The sequence below is a fragment of the Acanthaster planci genome, linkage group LG13 (assembly GCF_054643075.1).
Source record: "Acanthaster planci isolate LZ-2023a linkage group LG13, COTS_SCS, whole genome shotgun sequence".
NCBI classification, from domain to species: domain Eukaryota; kingdom Metazoa; phylum Echinodermata; class Asteroidea; order Valvatida; family Acanthasteridae; genus Acanthaster; species Acanthaster planci.
This window is the reverse complement of record NC_141789.1, coordinates 15,459,412-15,472,660: the sequence shown is the minus strand read 5'-3', so window position 1 is coordinate 15,472,660 and position 13,249 is coordinate 15,459,412. Positions and strand designations below refer to the sequence as shown.

At 38.8% G+C, this 13,249-nt stretch overlaps 1 protein-coding gene across 27 annotated transcripts in view; it reads left to right on the top strand.

Moving 5' to 3' along the window:
• Positions 1–7,404, top strand: part of LOC147797039 (uncharacterized) — a 35,605-nt gene extending 28,201 nt beyond the window's left edge. For 14 of the 27 annotated variants that reach the window (XM_087145162.1, XM_087145157.1, XM_087145172.1 and 11 more), the window contains 4 exons: positions 204–272; positions 1,776–1,844; positions 3,347–3,409; positions 4,484–7,404. In XM_087145162.1, the coding sequence (XP_087001288.1) occupies positions 204–272; positions 1,776–1,844; positions 3,347–3,409; positions 4,484–5,598 (1,316 nt within the window). In that variant the 3' untranslated portion in view covers positions 5,599–7,404. The other 13 variants (XM_087145177.1, XM_087145175.1, XM_087145164.1 and 10 more) reach the window with 7 other exon arrangements.
• The last annotated feature ends 5,845 nt before the right edge of the window (positions 7,405–13,249 follow it).

Below are 13,249 nucleotides of genomic sequence, written 5' to 3'. Positions count from 1 at the left end.
GCGAACGTGCCCCAAATGTCAGTAGAACTATTGCATTATTTCACAATGTTATTTCGTTGTTTCGCAATAACAAATATTTTTGCATAATTCAAATTGGCAAACAGGCTTCCGTAAACGTCAACAGATATATCTAAAAAAAAAGAATGTCAACCCAAACTTGATATGTATGCTAAATTCATGAATGCCACTTTTCATCCATTTAGGCCGAGACGTGCACGTGGAACTAGACGTTCCAACAGCAGAGGAAACCGGAGACCGTAACCAAGTGCAAGGTAAGATGATTTCCCCAAGCTGCTTCATCTTCAAACCCTCGACCCCAATAGAAGTCTTAAACCTTAATTACAGTTTACTCTGGATATGCGAAGGTAAGATAAATCGTGCTGTTTAAATACCGGTAATGTTATTCTTTTCATCCCTTGTACGGATTTGAACCGCTGAAATGTTTAGGGAGGACCGTTAAGGGTGCTAATATGCCAGAGGTAATCAGTTTTTGGAAAACCGTTCTCAACCGTAGTGCCTGATGAAAACTGTTCATGGAACCGGTCTCTGCAGGTCAGAGAAACTTATCTCACAGCCAAATAAAACCATTCTAGTTCTTATTCTTTTAATTAAAAAAAATCTTATCACTTTTTACAAGATATACACGCACCAGGTTACACCACGCATCTTGATCAAGTGTTCAAAATAGAATAACAATATGCCCTCGTGCAAAAGAATAAATGAATTCTTCCTGTAAATATCTTTTCCATGTTATGCTTTACATTTTCTGTACGCTATGTCTGAAAACAAGCAATAGTGGACAGGTTGATTCTGAAGCTTGTGATAAAAACCAGGCTTCCTAATGTCATATATTTTAAGGGGATTCAACTCTTAATTAAATTTAGTTGTATTCAACACTAATTCTAACCCTCGGTATGTTGCCGGTTCCGACACTGAGTAGATTTTATTCTTCTGGACACAAAATTCAACATGTACGGAAGCCCGTTAGTGCCAATTTGAACTCGGTCTACCAGAAAAATATTTTTTTTATTGCGAAATATAACAATAACATTGCGAAATACCATAGTGGAAGTATATTCTCGCTGACTTGCGGGTCATACTCCAGCCTCTCGAACACTCAGGATCGAGTATCATGTTAACACGAGTGGCTCGCTCGAACGCATCCACCCACCCCCGCGTCTGCTCCAGTATAAAAATAGCAACATCAAAAATCGATGACTTCTTCTTTAGGCTCCTGGACAATCCGTAATAGGCCAAACGTCGTTTTAGGGTCCATAAACTTACAATGATACTATGATTTGCTGCCCAAAACCACAATATGTGATCATAACTCAAACTAAGAGAGAAGTAGAAACTCACGAGTTTGCGTAATGTCATGCTTAGCTTTTCTCGATTAATGTTTCACGGGGATCGCCTGCACTGCTCACTCAAGGGTGCTTTCGCCCGTCTTGAGTGCGGCCCGCGCTGATCAGCTAGAGTTTACTCCCACTATTTCGGGGGGGAATACATGTATACTCCTACATCCAGGTATAATGCGCACGCATCCTACTCTTGAACCGGAGTAACTGCGCGAACGTGCCCCAAATGTCCGTAGAACTATTGCATTATTTTGCAATGTTATTTCGTTGTTTCGCAATAATAAATATTTTTGCATAATTCAAATTGGCAAACGAGCTTCCGTAAACGTCAACAGAAATGTCTAAAAAAGAGAGAGAATTTCAACCCCAACTTGATATGTATGCTAAATTCATGAATGCCACTTTTCATCCATTTAGGCCGAGACGTGCACGTGGAACTAGACGTTCCAACAGCAGAGGAAACCGGAGACCGTAACCAAGTGCAAGGTAAGATGATTTCCCCAAGCTGCTTTATCTTCAAACCCTCGACCCCAATAGAAGTCTTAAACCTTAATTACAGTTTACTCTGGATATGCGAAGGTAAGATAAATCGTGCTGTTTAAATACCGGTAATGTTATTCTTTTCATCCCTTGTACGGATTTGAACCGCTGAAATGTTTAGGGAGGACCGTTAAGGGTGCTAATATGCCAGAGGTAATCAGTTTTTGGAAAACCGTTCTCAACCGTAGTGCCTGATGAAAACTGTTCATGGAACCGGTCTCTGCAGGTCAGAGAAACTTATCTCACAGCCAAATAAAACCATTCTAGTTCTTATTCTTTTAATTAAAAAAAATTTTATCACTTTTTACAAGATATACACGCACCAAGTTACACCACGCATCTTGATCAAGTGTTCAAAATAGAATAACAATATGCCCTCGTGCAAAAGAATAAATGAATTCTTCCTGTAAATATCTTTTCCATGTTATGCTTTACATTTTCTGTACGCTATGTCTGAAAACAAGCAATAGTGGACAGGTTGATTCTGAAGCTTGTGATAAAAACCAGGCTTCCTAATGTCATATATTTTAAGGGGATTCAACTCTTAATTAAATTTAGTTGTATTCAACACTAATTCTAACCCTCGGTATGTTGCCGGTTCCGACACTGAGTAGATTTTATTCTTCTGGACACAAAATTCAACATGTACGGAAGCCCGTTAGTGCCAATTTGAACTCGGTCTACCAGAAAAATATTTTTTTATTGCGAAATATAACAATAACATTGCGAAATACCATAGTGGAAGTATATTCTCGCTGACCTGCGGGTCATACTCCAGCCTCTCGAACACTCAGGATCGAGTATCATGTTAACACGAGTGGCTCGCTCGAACGCATCCACCCACCCCCGCGTCTGCTCCAGTATAAAAATAGCTACATCAAAAATCGATGACTTCTTCTTTAGGCTCCTGGACAATCCGTAATAGGCCAAACGTCGTTTTAGGGTCCATAAACTTACAATGATACCATGATTTGCTGCCCAAAACCACAATATGTGATCATAACTCAAACTAAGAGAGAAGTAGAAACTCACGAGTTTGCGTAATGTCATGCTTAGCTTTTCTCGATTAATGTTTCACGGGGATCACCTGCACTGCTCACTCAAGGGTGCTTTCGCCCGTCTTGAGTGCGACCCGCGCTGATCAGCTAGAGTTTACTCCCACTATCGGGGAATACATGTATACTCCTACATCCAGGTATAATGCGCACGCATCCTACTCTTGAACCGGAGTAACTGCGCGAACGTGCCCCAAATGTCAGTAGAACTATTGCATTATTTCACAATGTTATTTCGTTGTTTCGCAATAACAAATATTTTTGCATAATTCAAATTGGCAAACAGGCTTCCGTAAACGTCAACAGATATATCTAAAAAAAAAAAAAAAAAGAATGTCAACCCAAACTTGATATGTATGCTAAATTCATGAATGCCACTTTTCATCCATTTAGGCCTAAACATTACACAAGGCGCTTCAACAGCAGACGAAAACGGAGTCCGTAACCAAGTGCCAGGTAAGATGAATTCCCCAAGCTGTTTCATCTTCAAACCCTCGACCCCAATAGAAGTCTTAAACCTTAATTACACAACCCAGATTCTGTGAGTAATTGTAACATTTTCATTGCTGAGAGTTAAATCCTGAAAGGGTTTTCATTGGCCTGGGAAGGGCTGGATAGGGTTTGAGTAATTATAGTATGATCTGTTCAGTTTATACATTTATGATTAATTTTGGATTTCTCTTGGATGTGGTTGTTTGGCCCTGCCCGACGTGTATTTTAACACTGATACTACATGTATGTCCCCGAAGGCCTGTGAAAAAAACCACAAGCGTACTCAGGTGGGACTCGAACCCACGAGCTCCTGCTTACTAGTGCAGACTTCTTAACCCCTCGACCACCGAGCCTGCCGGTGTCAGCTGGCTGGTTTGAATCAGATGTTGCAGCAGGTACCACGAACAACTATTTCAAAGATGGATTTGCGCCGGAGAAATGAAATTAATTTCGGATTTGGTTGTTTGTTTGTTGGGGTGTTGGGGTGTTTGTTGTGGTGTTTTGTTTGTTTGTTGGGTTGTTTTGTTGGGGTGTTTGTTTGTTTGTTTGTTTGTTTGTTTGTTTTTGCCTTGCCCGACGTGTATTTTAACACTGTATATTCAGTGTATGCCCCTCTCACTCACTGGTTTATCCAAAGTGTTACAGCTGAGTTCGGATGCCCATTTTCAAGACAATGGTGTTCAGTCATGCATGACAGGAGGGATACCATCAAGGTATCATTAGAAAGAATACTGCTTCTACTTTGCGGAGATCCTTATACATTATAATCATATCTCATGGTTTGGGCATATTAACCCCTTTCCTCAGGGTTTGGTTTTTTCTGGGACACCCTGTAGTACATTTATGATCTTGTAAGGTTTTTCAGGGTACGTAGATCATGCACTTTTCAAACGTCACGTATGTTTATTTATTTTGGGAGTTTGGCATGCTTTATTTTATCAATTTTTGTTTTAAATCGTCGATGTGGCTTTTAATTCGGTGCTCTATTTCTCTATGAATTTTCATTAATATTCTCATTTTGCATGTCCCTGTTGGCAGATTGTAAATGCGGTAGGAAACCTGTGTGCTTACCAAAAGGCGTGGCAGTGTTCTTTATGGCTGTGGTTGAAGTTTTGCTCATCATAGATTTCTTCAAAATAATAGATATGTTCATGGACGAAGAGGAGAACGCTGTCTTCGTTTTGTGGTACTTCACCAACCAGCTTCCAATGACCATCGCTCTTACATTCTGTCTGTTCCAACAGCTGTCCTGTTTTGACGATAAAAATATGAATCGCTCGTCGGTGTGGTCGGAAAATTACATCAAAATGCGCCAAGGTCACAGTTCTGAACATCCGTATAGGTATTTCGGTTTGTTCGTTCTTACTTTACCAATTGTCTGCGTTACCTTGACTATCTACCTGTTTGTTGGAGAGGTCGGCCGAACTAATTGTAACGATGATGTCTTCTCTTGGCTCAGATTCTTTGGTGGTGTTTTCGGATATTTCTATTATGGTGTCTTCTGCTTCGTGATTTCTTTCTTCAGAATTTCGCATCGAAAGAAGTTTCTTGCTTTTGCAGAAACCGTCTGGAAAAATGGTACGGAAAATAGTAACAAAGCCACAATAAAAACATTAGCAATCGTTGAGTTATTCGAGGCTTTTCGAAGCTTTCGTGATTTCGTTGGGGCATGGATGGTGATATCCATTTCCATTGGGGTCTTAGGGCTTGCCTCCATGATCCCGTTTACTATTCATACCTTACCAAAGATCAAGGATCCCAACAATCCTGCATATGAGGACACAATCTTAGAGCTTTGGACAGCCTTTACATGGCTCAACAAGATTCTTTTCCTCCTGTGGCCCACAGTGGCAGTTGGGGGTTGGGACGCAGGGCGCCCGTGGCGTTATTTTAGAGAAATGATCCTGATGAAGTGGACAGAGCAATACAAAGATAGCCATGGAACAGAAGAAGATAAATCGAAGGCGCTGGATGACATCCTCGCTCGCATTAAGCAGCTAAGTGATAAATGGGTTTGGCTGACATCTGCCATAGTCTTGTCGGCTGTCACCCTGTTCATGGCTATTGAATTTTTTCCCGAGCAAGATGTCAACCTGTGGGTCATCTTGGAATGTTCCCCAAAAAACGATACAACTTTTATCCGGACAGGCTGAAGATTTATATTTTCAACAATCACGGAAACCCTTTAAGCACGTCATTTCCTTGTGAAGTCTGAATATCCTGACCGAAAGACCATGAGTTAGTCATTATGATGTGTCTGCTAAAATTCTCATTTTGCCTAGCATCTCCTGGTCTCAAATTGCATCTGAATCTTTGACAAAAGAGTATGCTCGATTCACATGGTAGTTCTGTCCCTATGAGCAATGCCATTGGTACACGTTCGTATAGTTTATCGTGCTAAATTGTATTTTGTGAAGTTGTTTATTGAAGCGATACTTTGCCATATTTTTACAATTTATTGTACATCTTGGTTCAACATCATAATAGGTGCTGGCGATATACGGTATTTTTGAGAGCAGGTTTCCCCTGATTTATGTTACTATATCACTAAAAGTTTGTCAATTAAGCTTTTTAGAGCCATGATTTGAATGAAGGCAAAGTTGTAGAATGAGAAGGATATTCGGGAGTTCATTTTTACCTTGTAGATGTTGCTCAAAAGAGGCAGTTCACATGATGCTTTAATGACAGGCCGCAATTGTTAGTCTATTGATGCACGCGATTGTAGATTTGGGGATTTCAGATGCCCATAAATTGTTGTCCTTAATTGCTAAATGACACAATGCATGTTTTGGTTTTTGTTTTGGTGTGTGTGTGTGTGTGTGTGTGTGGCACAGATTAGCCTCGCTAGATTAAATTTCGAAATGGCTTTTTCCCCTGTAAACGAAGTTTTTAGTGCAAATTTATGCTACAAAAGAAGTACATGTATAGCCGTAAAACTAATGAGATTATTATGACCAGCGGCATCCATCACTTGTGAGTTTCACATGTTGAATTGAGCGTTATTTAAAAAATTATTCATTCTCTTAACTAATCTTTTTTATTCGTTTAATGGAATTTTCCGTTGAATTGTATCAAATTCTTGATTGTAAAGCAATATACTTAATTTTGGTGAGCCCAGTCGTCATAGGCTTGCTAATATTATGATCCTGATCGTAGTTTGACAGATATGACGGTGATTTTTACTAATTTCATGCTTTTAGAAAACTTTCATTTTTGGTTTTAGATAAAATCGGTCCATAGTTATCTTCATGCAGAATGTCCGGCGGTCAGTGTGGATTTATTTATTTATGTTAATCCTTAGCTTAGGCAGTATTCGTAAGCACAAGCTGTACAGACTTCCTAAGGGAGGGGTACTGCGATTGGAAAGAATCCACCCATTAATGTGTGTTCTCAATGAGCGTCACTCGTACTGTTTCTTCCGTAATGGAGAGATAAACCGGTGATATCTGTATTTTGAGGATGAACTGAGCAAATCGTTTTAAAAGGCAAAACCTCATACCAAGATGTCTCTTATTAGAGGCCACTCTTTTGCAAAATATTTCGACGAAGTCCAAACACACAAACCTTCTTCCCTATGTAAATCCGAAAAGGTAAATTTTATTCACTGTTTTTGTTCATTTGCACAGATGTTTCACTTCTTTGCTTTGCCGTTTAGTGGTTTTAAATCAGACGTTGGTTATATAGATTCGTTAAGTTGGTTTCCATGGAGAATGTAGACTTTTGTTAAAGAGATTGCTGTGTTATTTGCAAATGCTTGAGTCTCCATGGATAAATTGAGGCCAAACAAAATGCAATTCTTTTGAAAAATCTTCGCTTCACAATTAATCTATTATGTTTAATTTGATTCTGATATTAATTTTTGAAATGTTTTTCTTTTACTTTAGTTATTATTTGATGACCGTGCAACTACCTACTCTTAATGCTAATTAATAATGCTTGTAACAATTGATAAAAATGCATGTGTTCGTGTAATGGCTGTTTTTTAAAGTGCCGATTTAGCCGCCTTCCAATGATTAAGAAAGTGTCTTGTTTTAAACATCCCCTTTAATGATTTATACTCAACAGAATTCTATTTTATATTTAATTTCAACGTTCTGCGACATTCATAGGATCAAATTTTATACATTCCAACGGTATCACCTTTTTCTTTTTTTGAAACAGAAGGAATTTCAGTGCTATTATGATGATCTACCAGGTGTAACTATATACCACAAACAGTCCTCTTGTGATATCACGCCTTGGTTATGCCGGGAATTTTTCGTGACATGAAAATAGCATTTGTTATTCGAGAGGAAACAGATAACGGGGAACATTGCAAATAGTGACCAAGACATCCCCCTAATTTCAGTGATGACCCCACATTGTTAACAATTGACATCAGATTCTATGTATGTTTACTTTTGAAGCACAGCGTCAGTGAATGAGCCAAAATTAAAATGTAGCTCTTTCAAGTTGTTGTGGTGACTGTCAAACCTATTTGCACAATCATGCAGCCCGTTACGTTTTGGTTCTAAATCACTTTATAGACAGTCACATTATATACTCAGCGGACAGGTATGCTGGACTTGGTTTAGTTACAAAGCGAAGCCCTCCATTTTTCGGGGTTACATCAAGTGTGCTAAGAACAAAATGGACATTACTGCCCCCAAGCTTCTATATATAGACACAATCTGATTGCCCAAATTTGTTTTCCATTTTTTTTTCGATTTATCTTATTGCATTCTGAGAGTTCCAGGAATAATCATTGTTAACAAAACAGTATTTTTGTAATTCTAAGGTTGAGGCCACAAAACAAGCTTGAATGGTAAACGCAAACAATAGCAAGTACGAAGGATGCATGCCCATATATGGATGGAAACTATAGGCCTATCCTGGCAGCGGCAGATTCTAGACATTTTTCTCCTCATGCATTGGTGACGCACATTAACTTGTTAATATTCAACCCATGTACATGAAGCTTATGACAAAGCATTGAGGGTAAACGCTGTGATGTCATCATGTGGGGGGGGGATTTAGGGCTTCAAGTTGGAAACGGATTTTCAATATTATTGCCTACAAGCCAAGAAGATAAAGACACATAGGCCTATTCACCGTTCAGTTGAATTTGAAAAGTCAAATAGGGACGTGTTAATGGTACCAATTAGATATTGTCCATTAATTAGTTGGCTTTTGGTAAGCAAGGGTACAACAAAGGGGAGCCTACCGTGGATTTTTAAGGGAAAGCCCACAATTTGTGCTGAACACTAATGCCTCCGCTGTGATAAAGGGCGCCCTCTATTTTATCAACGTTTGATACTCTGGTAATTTGTTTTGGGATCCCTGGCATATGAACCCAGTTACGCAGATTATGTCGAGAATCTTTTTTTTTCTGAAACAAAAATTCTGTAATAAAAAATTCAACACAGGCTATATTATTTCTCTGAAAACATTGAGGGTTTAAGTAACTTTTAATTGTTCGTGAAACAGAACTCAGAAAGAGAAACACTGATTCCTGGGAGTTTAATAAGTATTTTAAAATAAACATTTATTTTGTCATGATTATTTATAAAGTTCAAACGAGACAACCATCTCAGTCAAACCATTTCAAACTATAACTTAAATGATCTCATGATTTTTCCAAAAAAAAAAAAGGAAATGTAAACCTAAATACGCTGAATTATGAATGAGCAAATAATTCTAAAGACAAAACACAACCGGTAATGTAACTCACTCGCAAAGAAAACACTTTTTGGAGGGAAGAAATCTAAAGATGTTTCCAGAAAATTCATATTATTATATAACTAAACACATCAACTTTTTGTTCATGACATGAAGTTGATTAGAAGGTATATGACTTCGCCCATAATAACAAATACACCTGAAGTGACAAAGCAACACTAGAAACCTCGTCAGAGAATAACACAATCAATCATTAAAGAATCAGTCTTAACGAATGAAGTTCTCCGCATTGTTAGGAACTTCAGTGTTGCACTTACATTTCATTAGTGAGTACATGTGGAATGTGTTGTTCTAACATTAAAATTAAGCCCGATAATTCTACAAATTAATTCAAACAATTTCCTAGAACTTGTCGAATCGGCTTCAAAGTTGAATTAACACATCAGTTCTTAGCTTTTAAAACTATGGAAGCATGGTGTATAGCATACGTATCCCCACCCGCAGAAACCCGACTTATGTGTTCTATTTTTATTGTTCAACAGATACTGAAATTAGTGAAGAATTTATCCTTTTAATTTTTGTTGCATTTGTTCTAGGTTTACAAATCAAGGAGTCTATACGCATCAATGAATAAAGACGATTCACTGTTTACATTTATATGTCTGTAATACGGGCGTTTCACAATAGTGCACCTCCAGGACTTTGCAACGCGTTGGCCAATCAACGAAAAACAAAATCTGTCGACCCAATATGCGTTTGAAAATGGTCGACAAATTTCGCGCGTTGTGATTGGCCCGAACGCGTTGCAAACTCTTGGAGGCGTACTACTGTAATCGCCCGTATAATAAAAAAAGAAAAAAGGTCACCCTTGGGTAGGGTACCACTTTCAGGTGGAAGCTAAAAAGCTCTCAGCTCTGTTGTCAACAGACTTTACCTTTACAGAATTCTTGAAGTTAACGTAAAGTTTCCTCTTTGATATTACTAACGGGAATTTTATCTCAATATTTCCAGTTGTTATACTTTAAGCTCAATGCATAATCCCTTGAGCTCATTTCCTTTAGGATTTCCGTCTTTATTTCCTTTTTGCTTTACATCCGGAATTAAAACTCAGAACCAGAGGAGTCAAATGAAACGGACCAGGCTATAAATAAATTCCTCGCTGTTTGCAGGTTGTCCGAGGAAAGCCCCAATTGATTCATTTTCAAATTTCCTCGTTTGCATTGTCAATACAGTTGACTGAAGTGTTAACCCGGTGCTTGAGATAAATATCAAACGGGAAATACTTGATAGAAAACAAAACTCAAAACGAAACTGATTAGAGAGCTAAAATAAGTTCTGTCGTTTGAGTCAAATCAGACGAATTAAACCAGCCAACGGCCATTTCAGGTCAGGGGAGTAGCCAGGATTTTTTTTTTTTTTTTGGGGGGGGCACTTTTTATGAGGGGATTTCTGGATTGGTGAGTAGTAAAGCACTTATTTTAACGAAACGATAAACCATTTACGGTGGTAGGGGTCTATCGGGTCAAGTGCTTGTTTTTTAATCTCTTTATCTGCTTTCTGGCTTTTCTCTCCCCTCCCCCGTTTTCAATTTCTTTTTTTTTTGGGGGGAAGCATCCGCTGATCCACCCCCCGCGACGCCAATGGTCAATTATGGACGCTATGATTGATCTAAAAATTCAGTCATTTTGTCGAATATCATACTGAAAATGATTTGTAGTAACGCACCACTTCCTATAGCTGGAGCCCGGATGGAATTCCTTCCTGTCGAACCTCCCTTTGCATTCAACAGAACCCAAACATATCATTATAAATCAGCAAGTATGTTCTTGTTTAAAGCCAACATGAAGTCACTCTTCCCTAAAACCAGGGAGAAATAAAAAATACCCATGGGTACAGTTTTCCAAACCTTTGAGATTTGATTCCTCGAGTTCCAGCAGAACTCCGAAAGGAAAGTGCAACGAAATTAGAAACAAAAGTGGAAGTGAAATTAGCCAGATTCGTTTATGTTTTACCCATATTCCCAAAATAACAATGGGAAAGTCGCACATGAAGCAATAGTGGAAAGTGAATTTACTCAGTTGATGCAATTGTGAAGGGGATATTGTTTTCTGACAAATGACTGGATAAAAAAACTATTTCATCTATGCTGGAACTTGATCTTGTAACTGATGAAATAAGACAATGGACGTCTCTATCCACGGAGCAATCCAGCTTGTAGGCTCCAAGCCATCAAAATTATCAAAATACACAAAAAGATTGCGGACGGCATACTTACACACATAATTATTCTTGTTATTGGGTCCTGCATTATGAACAGACATGTTGAAATGTAGACCAAGAACTGTCATGTCGGCAAAGTTTGTCCCACACAACGTGATTGCGTCTGTCCTATTTGTCCCTTTAATGCGCAGACGGCCTCCCAACAATAATATCTGCGGTTTTAGATTTAGGCTGACAGATTTTTACATTTTTGGATTCTTTAACTTTGTTTTGGTTGGGAGGTGAATCAAACTTTTGTAATGTAGGTGACTCTGTGGTTAACATTTTGAGGTACAGGTAAAGAAGGGTAAATATTCAAGTGTTTCGATCTCGAAACGGCAATATTTAGAATTGGAGCGTCAGCATGAGGTTCTCTGCATGATTCCCCGCTTACCCCAAACTTCTCTCAGATCTTGGGAAATACAGGAGTAAAAAGCAATTTGACAAGAGGGATGTAATGTTGACATCTTTCATTCACCCCACCAAATTGAAATACTTCCTCTCGAGGGTTCCCGTGATTTCACTCACACATGTATTGCACACCCATCCAGGGAAAGCCGGTGAAGTAATGTCTAGTGCTACATAAAGGGATTGGACGAACTATGCACTGGGGAAATCCCTTCTTCCTAACATTTGCGTTTGTTATAATTCCCTGGTCATTCAATATACAAACATTTCTCAACAGCTGGGCGAAACGGGAACCGAACTTTTAAAAGTGAAATTTCCTGACTTTAATAAAGGGGATGGTAGGGTAGACATTACAGCTGAGATTAGATAATGCATGAACTTCGTGACAGGAACGAATACGTAGGCCTACGTGCAACCTGTCCAGCGTTCAACATCCCTTTTTCATGATGGTACAGGTAGTTAAAAACGTGCCGTGTACGTTCAAACTGAATTCAGATTTAAAGTTGGGACATTATAAACACTCCTCTTTTTTCAAATTTTGGCTGGCCTGGGGATATGTAATACTGGACACAAAGCGGCACTGTAAGAGTTAAATTTGCTTCACAAAATCGGCTTTTTTGTTACACTAATTATTGATTCTATTTCCAAAATCTCACACTTCGAAAACATTTGCATTCACAAATTGAAAACACCTTTAACATAGGTCTATTAAACCATGCATTTGGGGGTAAAACCCTTCCTCTATTATTGAACTGAGGTTGAGAATACTACCGGTAAAAATGTTTACTTCGTTTGACCTCTTCTAAATGCAGTAAACAGCTCAAATTGCACACAAAATGGCCAACCACAAAGCCAAAAGGTGCGCTGTATTAAGTCAAGCAAAATAACGGCTAGTTTGGACGTGCCAAGTTACAGATCTGTCAATTGCACAAAGACAAAAGCAAGTGATTCATGCTTATATCACTGGTTGTATTACAGGAAACCGGCATTGAACACCCACTGACTGGTCTCATGTAAATCTGCATTACCATACAAGGCATTAGACTACCGTGAGAAATAACGTAGTCATGTCGAGCGTAGGTTCGGTTGAATGTCATAGTGTACTGGGTGCAAGGCTGAGTACTCAGTGTGGGCGAGGCACCCACTTACAACCAGTCTAGTTTCATCGAAACGGAATAGGTTGACAAAACAGAACCCACGCAGATAAATAAACCCACACCCAGTGGGTGCAGTGTCTTGGTCGGGTAACTGGGTATAAACGGAAGCTGGTATCAGTAAGCAACCTTGAACATGACGGCAATCCTTTTCCAACCCCCATGGCAGCATCGTGTAATATCCGTCATTTTAAAGTTATGATTTCGACACATTACGTAATAACGGACCCTTAGAACGGAAGCCAACAAAACTGAGAGTAATTTCTGAAATCTGTTGACCAAAGAAAACATGAATTCAGCATAAATAAACTATGAACTACAAAAC